Source organism: Cottoperca gobio, chromosome 16 (assembly GCF_900634415.1).
Source record: "Cottoperca gobio chromosome 16, fCotGob3.1, whole genome shotgun sequence".
Taxonomy (NCBI): Eukaryota; Metazoa; Chordata; class Actinopteri; order Perciformes; family Bovichtidae; genus Cottoperca; species Cottoperca gobio.
In genome coordinates, this window is record NC_041370.1 from 18,530,405 (window position 1) to 18,547,619 (window position 17,215).

General features: G+C 41.1%; 1 protein-coding gene across 2 annotated transcripts; it reads left to right on the plus strand.

Annotated features, from left to right (window-relative positions):
- Positions 1 to 206: 206 nt before the first annotated feature.
- On the plus strand, positions 207 to 15,113 carry zhx1 (zinc fingers and homeoboxes 1). Of its 2 annotated transcripts, none has more exons than XM_029451328.1 (8): positions 207 to 611; positions 2,258 to 2,584; positions 3,383 to 3,843; positions 4,153 to 4,356; positions 4,913 to 5,128; positions 5,938 to 6,132; positions 6,338 to 7,531; positions 9,275 to 15,113. In XM_029451328.1, the coding sequence occupies exons 2-8, from the start codon at positions 2,377 to 2,379 to the stop codon at positions 9,551 to 9,553; spliced, it is 2,757 nt and encodes a 918-aa protein (XP_029307188.1). In that variant the 5' UTR covers positions 207 to 611; positions 2,258 to 2,376; the 3' UTR covers positions 9,554 to 15,113. The 2 variants fall into 2 exon arrangements, with proteins under 2 accessions (XP_029307188.1, XP_029307189.1); XM_029451329.1 differs by having other exon boundaries at positions 5,938 to 6,102.
- The last annotated feature ends 2,102 nt before the right edge of the window (positions 15,114 to 17,215 follow it).

The following is a 17,215-nucleotide window of genomic DNA, read 5'->3' on the forward strand; positions in this document are numbered from 1 at the left end:
TTACGGCTCGTTTCTAATAATGTTACAATATTTTCTTCCCTGGACGTTGCATAGCTCAATTCACCTCATAAGAGCATACATTGTAATACTAAAATCTTATAATTTTGCCAAGTTTTCGAAATTGTTAGAGCACCGAGAGTCGCCGAGGAATGACGTCAGGACGTATCACATTGAATGACGACGTCGTTTGATCATTAAAAAAAAGATCTGCCGTTAAAAAATATCAGAGAATTAGGTCAGCAAACTAACGCAATGAATGTGTAACTACCGTGTTTTTGATTATATAACTTTCACCCAAGGCGCGACCTGGGCTCAAAATAAACTGCTCCGCCGAGGAGAGAGATGTCCAGTGTTTCTAGCATCTGCAGGAGCCGTAGCCGTTAGACCGGTCCGCCTGTCTGTCTGCCTCCCACCGCTGGGGTTTGGAGACCCACAAGCCCAAAAAACGGTAACGCTAGCTGCTGTAGTCCCGGCCAGGCTGGGGCTGAATGGTTAGCCGGGGGAAGGAGAGACACCACCAGACAGAACCCAAAGGTGCCTGCCGAGACCCAGGAAATCACTCCTCGTCTCGACAACCTGGTATCAACACGGTGTACATTTCAGTAGTTGCAGTAAGTTTACCGCCAGACATGATCAATAATAATGACTGCCCCGGCTAACACCGGCTAGTTGGCCCACCTCGTACAGATGCTAGATGCTGTAGAGCTAAGTTAAATGTTCTCTTATGTTCATTTATTGACGTTACTTTAATAATAAGGATTAATCTAGCTCACACCTCCAAATTGTTATTGCTGTGCTAAATGTTAATGCAAAGGATCTCGTGAAGGCAGTGCAGCATGGCATACTGTATTAACGTTATTGTTAACACTGTAATCTATTTAACTGATTTTTACCAGCAATAAGTCATCAAATTCACAGACATATTGCTGCTGTGTTGTCTTAGAAGTGGACATTACAATTAAACATTTGCAACACCTCTATCACATCGCCAACACTCACGAAACCTGAAATGAAATATTTGCAGTAACCAGGCGATGTGTGCCAACTGTCTAGTTAGGAAAGTCATATCCTGGTTACCTGGTTATCCTTGCTTACATTTGTCTAGTGATTTATTTAGGCCCTGCTACTGTTGTAAGACCACTAAGCTGACTATAGGTGGGTTTACCCTGTGATGCACTCATTTACACCCATATTATAAATTAAGTGACATTTGACATGAATGGGTGACTATTCAGAATTACAGTTAATGTCTTTCATGTGGAATCATATTGTGTTAAGATTTTACAAAACTCACATGTGTGAATGATTGACTTCAAATTAGGGCTGCAGCCAAAGATTATTAGTATCTAGTGCATACTATGTAAAAAATAAACTGAAAAATGGCCATCACATTTTTCCAGAGCCCAAGGACACATTTTCAATTTCTTGTTGCGTCTAACCAACAGTTAAAAAATGGCAGACGTTAAAAAATATTTGATTACAAAAGTGATTCAATGATTTTCAATTAATTGGTCGCATAACATTGAAACACAGTCCATTGCCCTAACCCAAATGTGTATAGGTCTTGCATTGTATTTATTGTTGGTGATGAATGAAAAATCTCATATAAAACTTGTTAAATTACAGGCCCACATAATTCATACTGTTATCCATCATGCTGCAACATAACAGTTTAATATTTCTTCCCCCTCAGTACTTCATGCCATCCAGTGTCAGTGTTCACTTGTGTGTGAACATTACAAACACTGCGCTTTACACACATTAAGTGTAAATATCATGTTTTTATTAGACACAATTAAACAATTTGTTTGCTGTAAGGTTCACTATGAATTGAAAAGGTCCAGTCTTATTAAATTCCAGAAATAATTGCATACATATGCATATATATTGTTGTCTTACTATGTCATGGTTATAAGTAGGGTTGCCTCTAACTCCCGATAAAGCTAATGGTTATTTTGTAAAGTAATAGTTTAAGTTAAAAAAAGAATGGCCATTGTATTGTCGTAAAGCACGAGAGCTTAGAATGGCTTCCTTTGTCCTAATTCCTGAAGGTGTTCAGTTTCTATTGATGAGAAGACAAACTACTCCACAGCTATGAAGCTGCTTTTTATACGACTTGTAACTCTGAAGGAGCCGTGTAAGGCAAATCGACGAAAGAAGTATTTGAGAATAAAACATCTAAATGTTTTCTACAGGTTACTCTTTGTGACAAATCCCTTGTATGACATTTGCATATTTGTTATGTTTCCTCCACCAGAAATACATAATGCAAGGACTCTAGCATGTAAACCCAACCACCTAAGACATGTGAGCCTCGAACCTTCTGTCCCAGATCTTCTTTACCCTGAGCAGAAGTAAACAGAGTTTGGTCTGACAATGTCGAGCCGCCGGAAATCAACCACACCTTGCATGGTGCTGCCTTCTGATGTGGTGGAGCAAGAAGAGGTGGAGGAGAAAATGGAAAGGACAAAGGAGGAACAGGCGGATGAGGAGGAGAAGAAGGTGAAGGAGGGAGCAGAGCAGGAGCCCACTGCAGAAGAGCTGAGTCAGGCAGTAGTGGTTGTGCCCACCCCTCCAGATTCAGGTAAGAATCCCATTCTCCCATGTGGAGACGACACAGGCCTCATTCCCCAAATATCTCCCCACGTTTTAACTTGAATTTGTTCTTGAGAAAGGTGCTAAGAAAAGTCTACATCAGATTCATGACGCATTTTTAAACCGCAGAATTCTTCGTACCTATTTTCTTATAAAAATGAATCCCATTGTCCTTGTGAATTGAAAACATGTGCCAGTTGATCCTCATTAGCAGGTAAACACCTCACCAATCCCCATAAAAGGGCATGAGACTGCAGTGCCTTGTGCACACACAGAAATTGAAAATAAAAGTTGACAAAATTAAGTCAAGAATACCTAAATGGAGGTGAACGCCAAACGATCTGATATTGAGAAAATCTGCATTACTCGTTCAACTGTTAGTGTTATTTATTTTAAAAGACCATAATGCTTTGTTAATAAAATTGGTAATTAAAAAATATAATTACTGATAAAACATTTTTTTATTGTCACTTAAATCCCATATTATACAACTGTAGGATGGAAGAAAACACTACAACCAATTATTGTGCACAAACATGTCGGCACCCAAATGTGCATAAGAGTACTTTTGAGTGTGCGTAAATTCTGTTCTTACCTACGAACAAATCCCAAATAAGAAAACATCGGTGAATGTCACAATCTTAGTGAAAACTGCGTGAGTGGGTTTCAAGGGGTAATTTCTTCTTAAGAATGGTTGGTGAATGAAGCCCAATGGCACTTGAAATATACACAAACTGTTTCAATGAATGTATTATTATTATTATTATTATTATTATTATTATTATAGATGAGCCCAGTGTCTGTACTGTAGAAGACAGTGAAGTCCTCGCTCCCTCACTGAAGCGCAGTGCAACAAACCCTCCTGAGGATCCGAGCAGTGAACAGTCGACCCAGGAACAACAGTGTTATACGCCCGAGGAGGGAGGAGCAGACCCCGCTACGGTCGCTGCCATTTCCCTCAGCAAAACTCCCATCATGAGGATGAAGACCAAATGTGAACCCAAGAGGATCGCTGTGTCCCTGAAATCAACAGACGAGGCAGTGGAGGGTTTTGGAGGGGGCGAGGGAGAGTTGGGAGGAGACCAGCAGCCCATCGAAGCTCCTCTGGGGCCGATGACGCCTGTGGAGATGCTGCTGCACGACTCCATGAAGCCCGGAGGAGGAGGCTTGCTGGTCAGCCCGTACTCTGAGCAGCAGAGGAAGTCAGCAACTTTAAACTCCACAGTTCTGCCTGCTGGCCTGGCACAGGTAAAACGTCTTGATTGTACAACATGGGCGTAAGAATACTTATTTTACCCCTAAGTGTGAAAGCTTAATGCCTTCACACCTGAAAACACAGCCGGTAGTCTTTGGATAATGTTTGTCCGTAATGTTAAATATCCTCAACAGAGAGGTTCAACTTCAGTTACAGAACAGCATCCCTGCAGCTGATAGATTCCACTTTTCTTGTCCAGAGACACTTTGGGAGGACATCAGCTTTGCCAAACTGAGCCCGAGCAGTGTCTCACCACCAGTGCAGACCTTTCTTAAACCCCTCCCTGTCTTCCTTTATTTCAGGTGCTTTCTGCTCTCCAGGCCCAGCAGAGTGCAGCTGCAGCTCAGCCTCAGCTGCTGATTCCCCTCAGCAGCATCCCCTCCTACAGTGCAGCTATGGACACCAACCCCCTGCTGGTCAACACATACAAGAAGTTTCCTTACCCCTGCATGGCCGAGATTTACAGCCTGGCAGCACAGACACAGTTCACAGAGGAGCAGATCAAGGTAGATGACAGTTATACGTTTTGTGTAGATGTAGGGATGTTGTTCTTTCACCCTTGTCTGTTATAAAATGGTAAAATACGATTGTATAGGTCTTTAAAATGCTCTACTTTTGGGTTAAGTGCAAATGATCAAGAGGGTCATCGGGATTAATACATTGTTTGAACCACAATCAAAATAAAGGTTTTCCACCCTGGTCAGAATTTACTCGAGCACATCCATGAAGCGTGTCACTATCTCCATGGTGACTATCATGCTAACCTACCAGCTTCTTAAGATTTAAGCTAGATTTAGATTTAAATTCAATACTGCTTCACTTTGCTGCGATGGGGAAGTGAAAATTCAGCCATACGTGGATGGAGAATACTATGTTTGATACAAGGTTGAAACTCGGGGGGAGCCAGGATGAAGCCTGATGCTGCCTTGTATGAACACGTTAAATGTAGAGACATTAGGAATCAACGCGTTAGAATGAAAGTAAAGTCTGAAGTATATTAAATATAGCATTTTTGCTTGTTTGGTAAATAGTGGAGTCAAATGTACTTTGATCTCCACACAGGTGTGGTTCTCAGCCCAGCGGCTGAAGCACGGTGTGAGCTGGACTCCAGAGGAAGTGGAGGAGGCCAGGAGGAAACAGTTTAATGGCACGGTGCACACGGTGCCGCAGACCATCACTGTCATACCTGCTCACCAACTCTCAGCAGCTGCCAACGGCCTGCAGTCCATTCTACAGACCTGCCAGATAGTGGGCCAGCCCGGACTGGTGTTCACACAGGTAGGTAAGGAAAGAAAACACGCCATATCTAACAGGATGCAGCTTTGATCTGCCTTGCCTTGAGCCCTGTCACCTTAACACTGGTATGACTCTGACATGCTTCAGTTTGAATCACATTGACCTGCTTTGATTTTTATTTTTAGCTGGGCTCTAAAAGTCAGCTTGCCAAGTCTGGAATTAAATTAAATGGGTTGATTTTGATTGTATTTCACAAGTTTTAGCTGGACATGGAGATGACTTTGACTTTTCCTGCTTGTCACCTTGCATAAAATATATTGAGCTAATTTAAATGGGCAGTACCGCTTTAAGAGTGAAGCCATTATAGATCACGTATGGAGGATACTGCTGTCTCTTTCAGTCAGCGATGTCAAAGCAGGTGTGTTCCAGCTGTGAAAGTACACATTTTCTTTGGTCGTCTTTTCTTTGCTTTAATGATGTTTTTATGAATATAGTGAGAATATTTGCCCATGTTTCTTTTACGACAGTTTCAAAACTACTTTTCTGTGTCACAATATGCTAACCAGATTCACTGTTAGCACACAGGTTGAGCATTATGAGATGCCTCTCTAATTTACTTGTAATGATATTGCTGTAGGGCTTGCCAATACAAACAATATACTGTATATAGTTGGCTCTCACTGATATTTGAAAAAATGGAAAGTCCAGTGACACAAGTACATGAATACATTACAGCAGTTACACACCCGAAAACCAGTTGTAGTACTCTTTCCCTACAGTAAAGTGTTGTAGATAATGGCTGCAGTCACTGTCTTCCTCACATTGTGTGTGTCATTATTTTCTGACTGTAGGTCGGCCCAGGGGGGCACCTTCCAGTCACCAGTCCCATCACCCTGACAGTGGCAGGGCTGCCCAGCCAGTCCCAGAGCTCCAGCAGAGTTTCCTGCCAGCCCACCCTGACAAACAGTGAGCTGAAACGGGCTACCACTGTCCAGCCTCCCTCTCTCTCTCCGCAGGTGGGGACAGCACTCGTTGCTGCCTTTCAGGCAAATACTTTTTATTTTCTCTTGTGCTCTCAATTGCTTGCAAGTTTTATGTTATGACCTCAGTTAGTGCACACAATTACAACATGGTGTCTTAATAAGCTGTATGTAATGCATCTCATATGTAGCCATTTTGTCTTCCTAGGTTTTCGGTACCTCCTGTGTGCAAAATGTATTTAATATATACATCTCCCCTTCCCTTTCTAAGGAGAACTTGGCCCTCAGCGCTGACACATTCAATTTGCGGCCTAAGAAGTCCAAAGAGCAGCTGGCGGAGCTGAAAGCCAGCTACCTGAAAAACCACTTTGTCACTGATGCGGAAATTTCCCGGCTGATGACGCTCACCAACCTAACAAAGGGAGAGATCAAGAAATGGTTCAGTGACACCAGGTACAACCAGCGCAACTCCAAGAACAGCCATGTCATTGTTTTCCATGATGGAGGGGGCAGAGGAAGTGGCAGCTGTGGTAGCAGTGCTGGCACCACCATTGTTATTGACTCAAGCGATGAGACCCCCACATCTCCCTATCCTCCCTGCACTCCGCCTGTGAAGGAGACGCGGCCCAAAACATGGAATCCGTTCCCAGATTTTACCCTGCAGAAGTTTAAGGAGAAGACTCCAGAGCAGCTGGTAGTGCTGGAAGAAAGTTTTGAGAAGAACAGCACCCCGTCAGATGAAGAGCTGAGCCGCCTGAGGACAGAGACTAAACTGACACGGAGGGAGATTGATGCCTGGTTCACCGAGAGACGAAAAATGCTGTCCGTCAGTACTTCCTCCCCGGATTCTTCAGAGGGAGGAAAGATGGAAGAAGGAGGAGCAGGAGCCAGTTCTTCTTCTCCTTCTGCCTCCTCGTCCCGTAGAGGTAGTCAAACTCCTCCTGGCGGTCGGGGTAAGCAGCTGCCCACCAGCAGCAACAAAGACATGAAAGACAAGAATAAAAAGACTCCGGAGCAGCTCCATATTCTGAAAAGTGCCTTCGTGCGGACCCAGTGGCCCACATCAGAGGAGTACGACCAGCTGGCAGAAGAGAGCGGCCTCCCTCGGTCCTACATCGTCAGCTGGTTCGGGGACTCTCGCTACTCGTGGAAGAACAGTAACCTGAAATGGTTCTTCCAGTACCAAAGTGGCAACGTGGAAGGGCCAAACGGTGGAGGAAGCAATAAAATGGGAAGCGGCACCGGTCGAAAGAGACGCGGCCGAAATCGTGGTTGGGGGCGGTCCCGAACCAGAAAGCAGCCAAGGAGGTCTGCCTCCTCCAGTGCAGAGGTCGATGGATCTCCCCAGTCGAAAAAAATCAAGAGTGGGAGGGAGATTCTGAAGGAGTACTACATGAAGAACCGTTTTCTCAATGAGCAAGACCTGGATGAGCTCGTCACCAAGTCCAACATGAGCTACGAACAGGTAAGGACAGGCTTTTTGTGTCTGTGGACAGATTTATCTCACTTTTTATCACAACTGTATTATTTTATTTATATATATATATTATTATTTTATTTATATATATATATATATATACCGTATTTTCCGCACTATAAGGCGCACTTAAAAGCCTTTAATTTTCTCAAAAAGCGACAGTGCGCCTTATAATCCGGAGCGCTTTATATATGGATTAATTCTGGTTGTGTTTACTGATCTCGAAGCGATTTTGTGTGGTACACGGCGCTCTGTCAAAATGTTTTAGTACGACTTTTGTAAACTACAAAGCCGCACTGTGCTGCCTATTTCTATGTTTATAGAGTTGGGACATGTTTTTTGACTCAGAGTGAGCGCTCCTTGGTTTGTTGGTTTGCTGGGGGCGTGTCAGAGTGAGCGCTTCTGCTTTGCGAGGATCTTTGTTTACGGAGCTGCGAGATCAACACGTGGAGCAGAGACGCTAAAAAACTGTGTTTGTGTCTGTGATGCTTGAGCCTTGGAAACTATTTGTCTTTTTACGAAGTAAAATAAGAACAGTAAAGTCAAGAAAGCAAACCTTGCATCTTCATTGGAGGACTTTTGCATGTTAGCTAACTGTCTAGCTACGCATAGGGATACGCGCTGTACTTGCATAACACGCACCGCTTGCAGCATTACGGCTACCGTAGTCAGGAGCGTCGCGGAGTAATACATACTGTGCTTCACCATAATATTACAGTGTGTGTGTATAAGGACCCCAAAATGGCACCTGTCAAGAGACACGCTTACGACGCGGACTTCAAACTCAAGGCTATCAGTCACGCAGTAGAACATGGGAATAGAGAGAATTCAACATTAATGAATCAATGGTACGGAAGTGGAGGAAGCAAGAAGATGACGTTTGATTTGGCGGTATCAGACTGTTTTTTTTACGTGTTACAACTGAACAAGGTTGGGAGTTATTGTGAATACGCTCATTAACGTTTGAACAATGTTGAGTTATTGTGAACACGTTTAATAAAGTTTGACTGACTGACTTATCTGACTGTTTTGTTTCGCTTAATGCGCCTTATAGTCCGGTGCGCTTTATATATGAAAACAGATCGAAAATAGACCATTCATTGACAGTGCGCCTTATAATCCAGTGCGCTCTATAGTGCGGAAAATACGGTATATATATATATATATATATATATATATATATATATATATATATATATATATTAATATATATATATATATATATATATATATATATATATATATATATATATATATATATATATAGAAACACACAGAGGGAGAGAGGTAGAGGAGCAGAACTCTAACCACCCACCATGAACTGTTGAGCATTTGAAAATAATTTTAATTATGAATTAATTTAACCATTTCAATATATTACCTGTAACTGTTATATCCCTGCATTATGGTCAAAAGGTGGACCTAGATGAGTGTCAAAGTGTTGTCTAAACTGCCAGGTATGTTATTCTGCTGAAGAGTACTAAACGTTTAGTCCAAAAAAAATCAGAATTAGTGAAAAGGTGTGATATTATTCTAGTTGTAGAATGCAAACTCATCTTCATGTCATGAAACCCAGCAGTTAACCCCCCAGCTTTAGTCCTCAGTCCTTCATCAGGTAACATTTGTATGAATTCCCAAAAACATCACAGAGGACATGACCTTGGTCTCCTCAAAGGTCGCTACAGCAATGCTGTAATCACACAGTTAACGTGTTTCTCTCTCCGTCAAAAGGTGAGGGAGTGGTTCGCAGAGGTCCAGCGACGTTTGGAGATGGGGGCAGATCCCTTCCTGGAGGCAGCTATGGGAGGGACAGGTGGAGACGAAGCAGGAGAGGGAGGTGAGACGCAGGGAGAGGAGTCTACGCCAACCAAGGAGAAGACCGGCACAGGGGCGGGAGACGAGGATGATGACGAAGGAGATGAGGACGACGGCGGCGATGATACGGACGACAGTGAGGTTTGGGAGCCGTCCCGTAGCGTCAGGAAGTCCTTGTCAGTCTCCGAAGACTAATGATGATTTAAAGCGCGGTGAAACATCACAGAATGTTACAAGAGAAATAGTTGTATGATCAAATGCTGGAAGAACACTTAGAAGTCTTTTTGCCACTGATTTGCATATGTACTCATTTGCAACATGAATTCACTGTATTTGAAAACTATTTCTGACATCACGTCTGCATGAGACGAACAGATGGACTATTAGCTTTAGCTCACTCTCTCAATCCCAATCTTCAAGCTGAAGATAAAATAGTTACCCAACAGGATATCCAGACAAATCTGTACATTTGATTGCAATTCATGAATACTGTTGTACATGAGAGATTTTAGTGTTGGCCAGGCCCCTCGTTAAATGTGCACTCCTTGCTTGCTCTATGAAGCCAGTAAGGGAGATTGATTTACACAGTTTTGCTGCATTTCCTTGAGAAGGAACCTGAAGCCGGTTATGTGCACAGGCCTAAATTCAAACTTTATTCTCCAATGTAATGAATGTCCCAAACGGCCCACTCAGAAACAAACAACTCATTTGTGTGTTTACAAAGGTGCTTAAAAACGTGTCACAGCTAGATGTCACTGCTGAGCAATGTCCCCAATGAAACTAGCAAACATCTATTTGTGGAACCTGTTGATTTTAAATGTGTCAGCATCTTTTTTTCCTAGCACCTGTGAAGTCTACCACAGGGACCGGATATGAATCAGCAGGTTGTTTGAGCCGACATGGATTGATGATGACACTGAAAGTCGGCGTTTTTTCTCTAGAGATAAACGCCTAAAACGATGCGAGACAAAGGACTGTACTGCTGAATGAATGCCAATGCCACGGTGCTTTTATACACAGGATGTCTACTCAAGTCTTCCCTTTATATCAGCTTGTTTTTTCATTAGTATTATAGATTTCTAACTGAACACATACAGATCTGATGGGAAAAGGCCACAGTATGTGTTTAGTATGCAGTGCTAGTAATGTTTTTAAACTAATTTTTCACGTTTTTGATAAAACACATCCTGTGCTATTATGACCTTTTCAAAGGGTGATTCAGACAGTATGAGGCTGTTGTCTCCTGAGCAGTGAGCTACAGTTTACAGATCGACTCAGAGGCTCCATTTGTGAACTAAATAATGGCCATTGTGAGGCAGACATCTGGGTCCACTGAAATAGAACAGAAACAAAAGATTAGCTGCAATGATTTTGTTTAGAATTTAGTTGGTTTGTGATGGGTTGAATGGATGTACTGTATTTTAAGATGGGTGGGGGGGGGGACAGCATTGAAGAGTTTTACCCATGGAAATGTCAATCCACAAGTTATCACCACAGATCACAGACACCTTGCCTTTTAGTTTTGGGCTCCTCTGCTCATGTCAAAAACCAGGCCTGTGAATCATTTTGGGTTTTGACCCTTACTCTTAAGAAAGACTGTTAAACAGTATTTCAAAAAATAATTTGACTCCCGTCTGCACTGAAGAGACAAACGTGAAGCACCTAAACTAAACTTGTAAAAGAAATGCACTTTGTCCACTTGTATACCTGGTGGACTAAATCCTGATTTGGCACCTTATCTCTTATTATACCATAAAATGGCTCTGAGAGACCAAATCTCTTTTGTATGACTACTACTAAACCAGTATTTTGCCTTCTTTTTTTATCCTCAATGTGTTTTCAGTAGGAGGTGTCAATTTATCCACTTTTTTAATAGTATGTGTTGTTTCATATTTGGATGTTTATAAGGCTCAAAAACTAGTAGAACAATCACCCACCGCTTTCTTTCGCTAAATTGCACAAATTGAGCCCCATTTTTAAGCTTTTCTCCTTTTGAAAATGCACATGTGTTATATTTGTCGCCATGTTATGTGTTGTTGCTTTAAACTATGGGAATTGTCTCCCATTTCTCCTTCTCTCCTTCTCTGCTCCAACATACCCCCGTCTGACTCGTTACCCCTCTCCTCCAGTCCACTTTTGTAAAACAAACGCCTAGACTCATGATGTGCACTTCCCAAGACATGTTTCTGTAAATGTTATCAGTGTCCTGTTGGCCCTCTGTCTCATCAAATAGTCTACAAGACAGGCAGAAAGACCGACAGACAAACATGGCTATAGGGGGACGTCTTCAAAAGACATTCTTGGAAAATTCCCTTCCCCTCGTGGAAGGAATTGTTGTCACGCCTGAAGAAACAGCACAGCATTCCCTGTAGCCGCAAAGTCTACCAAATACCGCTCCTCGTTCTAACTGTTCCTCACGCTTTACCGCATTCAATTGACAGGACAGTAGACTGAAAACTGACTCGACCGTAGCTCTTCACAAATAGAGGAGAGACTCCGATGAAGCTTTGCAGATAAACCTATGTGCCTACATGGCTGGTACGCTTGTTTGAACAGAATTTCACCAACCCTTCGACGATGACGAGAGAGGATTTGTGAACGCTTCACATATCACATACTCTTTGGTAATTCGTAAGGAAGGCTTGTTCAATCTAAGTTGTGATGCATGACCGAGCTTTGCTTTCTGCTGACGCTAAAAGATGCCTAGATACTCTGAAGTTGACATGAGAAACCTCTGTTGTAAGTCCTTTTAACGGATACCTTGGTGTTCCGAATTGAGTTATATTTCCCCACCAGGCACTTGTCACACTACGTGTTGGCACCTGTTAGCTGTCCACTTTAATGAGTAACTTTGAAAGCAGTTTTGTCTGCTAGCTGTAAGAGAGCTATTGTAGCTAGTTTATCAACTGAAGGAGAGTCGAATCCTTGATACATTTTGTCGTAATGTGACAAGTGCTTGCTCATGAAAAATTAGAAATTCAAAAATGTTAAGGGATACCTTTTGTCTAATAATGCATGCAATAACCACGACAACGGCTCATTTTGTACATACTATATTTTGGGTTGGTATACTTGGCACAGTAGAAGCCTAATCTGGGAATAATTATTATTATAATACCAGTCACTTTTCATTCATGGACCTGTTTTCTTTAAAAAAAAAAAAAAAAACGTTTAAAAAAAGTTTCCAATTCATGGAAACATTTTAGTCCTTTGCTCGGAACTATGTTATCACCAGAATTGCAGTCGTTGCACGGCAGCCATTTTGTGCCCTTTTTGTTGAATCCTTGTACTTCACGTCTTGTTTTAGTCCGCAGGTTAGGCTTAATCCTGCCCCCGGTATCCAGCCCAAAGTCTTTTACAGTGTGCTCAGTCTTTACTATAGTCAGTCTGTTTTGAATGGTTTTATATGTTTCTATCTATGAAAACTGTGTCTTTACAACTCTTTCCAGACATCAGTGGATTGCTTGTTAACAAGACAAACTCATACAATATGTACAGTAGATTAGTGTTTTTGAAATAGAATCAGTTTTAGTGTTCAGCCAGTGTTTACCCAAGTTGCTTTTTGGTTGCAAAAAATATAGAATCAGAACTCGAGAGAAAAGACACGCACTTACTTCAAACGAATGTCCTGGTAGCACTGGAAACAAGTTTTTTTGCTTGCTAATAATGTGTCCAAATGTTTTCGGCTATAGAACGGAGTCGTTTTATAAAGCTGTATTAGATGTGACAGAAATTGACACATGAAGTAGGCCTGTGAAAATACATTTGCATCTTGGCTATGGAGGGAGCTTTCTAGCACTGTACCAAATCATTTGAAGCTTCATTTATAACGTTGCCCTTTTCAAATACAACATTTCACTGCGATCAAAAGACCGTTTACTCTCCTGCTTGCCGCACACAAAGGGAGGCACTGGCCTGTATTAACGGGGCGAGCTAGCAGCAATCTAACGGCACCAGAAATGACATTTATATAAACACAAAAACAATCTTTTTTCCCCCCCTATTTGTATTAGGGTAATAACGTCATAAAACATGACGACAGAAGCTTCATTCGATTAAAAACTCAATAATTCAAATATTTTAAAAATGACATAGAGTACAGCCCTAGAGCTTTCTAAAGTAAAAAAAAAAAGAAACCCTGATGACGCATTAGGGTCATCTCAGATTTTTAAATGTTAACAGAGTGCACTATAAATTACACGTGTGAATTGAGAAGGTAAAGAGAAACTAAGGAAAGACACAAATCTGTTGCATTATAGGAGATGCAGGATGTAGTGTTTTTGGTGCTTGACCCATAATAGAGACTCCACGTCAATAAACGGTATTGAGTGGCCGTACTGAATCGCACCCCTCTAATGGTTTTCTGTTTAGACAGAAGGTAGTAACAGAACCAGTTCTGCTACAGTACAACTGTTACAGTACAGGTCATATCTTAGCCAGAGCGACTTACAGTGAACTAACTACAGGGACAGTCTCCCTGGAGCAACTTGGGGTTAAGTACCTTGCTCAGGGTACAATGGTGCAGCCCAGGTAATGAACTCATGACCTTCTGGTGCTCTGTTTGGAAGGCGTACCACTAGACCACTAGGCTATCACCACCCCAACTGTCTAATAAACCTTCGCTTTTAAATATGAATCATGTATTTAAAAAGTTTTCCCAGGTTTATGAGGTGTCATGTCTGCTCCCCGAGTTGTGATTTTATATCCAACATGTATCCCAGTTAACTTTGTGCAGTAGAGCTAGGAGCTAACATTGTGATCTGAATAGTTTACCTGATGTCCTATTGTGCACATGTCATATCTGTATCCTTCGCTATCCTTCTGCTATACTCCTCACTCGTCTGTGTTTAGACAGGTAGTTGGTTGAATGTTTCTTACAACAATCAGAGATTCAAATGTTTTAACTATACAGCAGCCATCTTTTTTTGGCACAAAAACCCAACAAAAAACACCTTGTCAGAATTGTGATATATACACGTATAAATGTTTTGTTTGTTTCTCACTTTTACTTTAAATTTACAGTGAAATGTTCACCTTTTGGTTTATCTGCTGACAGTTTTTACCCCAAGTTATTGCTTTGCATTTTTCTCTTTGTTCCCGCTTCAATACAACTCGTATACTTCTCTTTTGCTGAACGATGACAGTGATCTCTCTGCTCCTGTATTAGGTTACAGTCGGTTCCGTGGACACAGGAATAACACCATGATCTAACAAACAAAAAAACTAGTGTTCCTTTAAAGACAACAAATATTTACTGTGGCATTTTAAAATGTCACTCGTGACATTGTTGGATTTTTTGCCCCTAGAACTAAGATTTTAAATATAAGCTGTGATCTCTGAACTTGTTTATGTTGTTGATGATGATGATGACGATGACGACCTAAAACAACTCAACAGAACAGTTCAAATCTGTGTTATTCTGTGACTACGAAACTGACATTTACATTTACACTAAGTTATTCCTACACTCTGCCTGTACATCTGAAATGTGTTAAACCCTGAGAGTATCTGTCATAAACTTTGATTAAACAAGGTATGTTTGTGTGTCGCCTCTGCAGGCTTGCTTTAGAAAGCGAACAATTCCTTTTTACAATCCCTGCAATCATCAGCTACCAGCTGTAAAAGCAATTTGTGCAATGTTAATTTAAAACCCCGGCTTTTATTAAGGCTCTGGTTTGATTTCTAGCTTGATTTCGTAAGAATTTATATTTTATACTTGTTTGAGGACAAAACCCAATAAATTTTGATCAAAACATTTGCACTTTGTGAGCAACATTTTGCACGTTTTGCTTTGAGTAAATGTGAAATGAGTAGTCTGGACTAAATGCAGAACCAGAGCAGCAAGTACTGCACAGTGTCCCATTAATACTACGACCCCATTTGTTACCTTAGAGGTTTAACGGTGCATCACCGCAGCTGCTTATTAGTCATTTTATGAATCTACCTTCACTGTTGATATTATAAACACAGTTTTAACTAAACCATCAGTGATGCCGTGTCAGTTGTTCGTATTCTTATTTTGTCAGTCCATCAAAAGCCCATTTGTTAAAATGTAACTGATATTCACAATTATTTAAAAATAACTACTTAGCGCAGGAATAGGTTTGTATTATTTAAAGTCCTTTATTGAAGCAATTTTTCGTATGTTTGCATGTGTTGGAACACTTGAGCACTGAGAGAGCATTGCTGTCATAACATGTTGATTTGACTGCAAACAGCTGGACTCCGAGTGATGTTGGGAATAGTTTATTTTCTAATAGGCAGTAATCAGGGCGATAAATGCAAATCCAGCTGTAGCTGGATGAGGGCATGCATCATTTTAAAATCGTGGCGAGAGAGGCCAACAAGGTGAGTGAGGTGAGTCCAACCTAAATTGTCAATGTTTTAATTTTTGTAATGGTAAAGTGTCTTTACAAAGTTTTGTCTTTGTCCTAAATGTAGGTAGATACTTTTGTGCAATTTAAAGGAAATTATCAAATCTCCATTTATTCGTCTTTGGTGACTTGTATAGAACATTTAACTTGTCGCTAGTCAACTGATGTTGCAATATTTTCTCCTTCACAGTAAAGATGCTGTGGAGTATATTGTTCGTCTCTGATTGGTAAGTGGCTCACTTCATGCACATGCATGTCAGTACCCTTTTAAATTATTGACAGAATGATAAACTAAATGATGAAAAGAGAATTTGACAGGAACAGGAAGTCTTGTATAATAATCCTCCGGCATTTCACAGGAAGTGCACACTTGAAATGTGACTGGCCATCATTTGGAAGTGATTTATATTATATATTTTTCTGTTTTCATCTACAGCTTTGAGCAATACACAAAAAGTAATACTAAATGGAACAACGACATCCCAGTCATCATTCTTTGTGGGTAAAGTGGCACAATTACACTTCTAAAAGCCTAAAACACGTGCTCACACCTTGAACCAGAACGACTCCTGGTGACCTGCTGGCTGTCTAATGAATTGGTCGTGTCGGAATCTTTAACACGGATCACCAAAACACTGATCTAAACGGTGCTCTGCTCTACATTGGGAACTCTCGTGAAAAAAACGGCACCGCCAACTACATGAAATAACCTTCCCTCATGTTACTTTGAATTGCTTTACTTCACATTTTCATGCTTCGACATGTCAACATTTGTTTAGAGATTCTGCATATCATTTTAATCTCTCTTCCGCTTACTGTATGTGCTTTTTTTTTTTTTCTCTCTCTCTCTTCAAGGTACAAAGAAATCACAAACTTCCATTGAGGCGATTGGAATTACTCTGTTAGGTCTACAGATGTGTCTGGGCGCTACATCACTGTACAGAAGTGTTTAGCTCTGTGTGAAGTGAAGCTGAGTTGGAGGCCAAGAAGGCCGACACTCCTTTTGTGTGGCTGGGCCTTCGCTACACCTGCACCCTCAAATTCTGGTTCTGAGTCGATGATAAGCGCTGGGCTCCAAATAATAAGTTAAAAGACTGTGACATGAGTGCTGCCATTGACACAAAGGGGGGAACATCTCTGGTCCACCATGTTTGATCTCAATATGTTTAATTACATCTGTGCAAATTAATAGAAATCATTGTTTTGTTTTTCTCAGTTCAGCTGGTGTCAATGTATCATTCATTGGTAATCATGATACTGTGATATAATGACTGTATGAAAGCAAAATGATTTAGCTGGCATTTGAATTGACTATCCATATGTTGTTGATTTAATGTTGATATGAAAAATATACCAAAGCACAATTGTTTGAGTTGTCTCAAATATACATCATTTTGTATCTTCATATTAAATACATGGTATCTGGCCACATGTATTTTGTATAGCTTTACTGAGATAAACAACAATTGCAATGGAACCATCA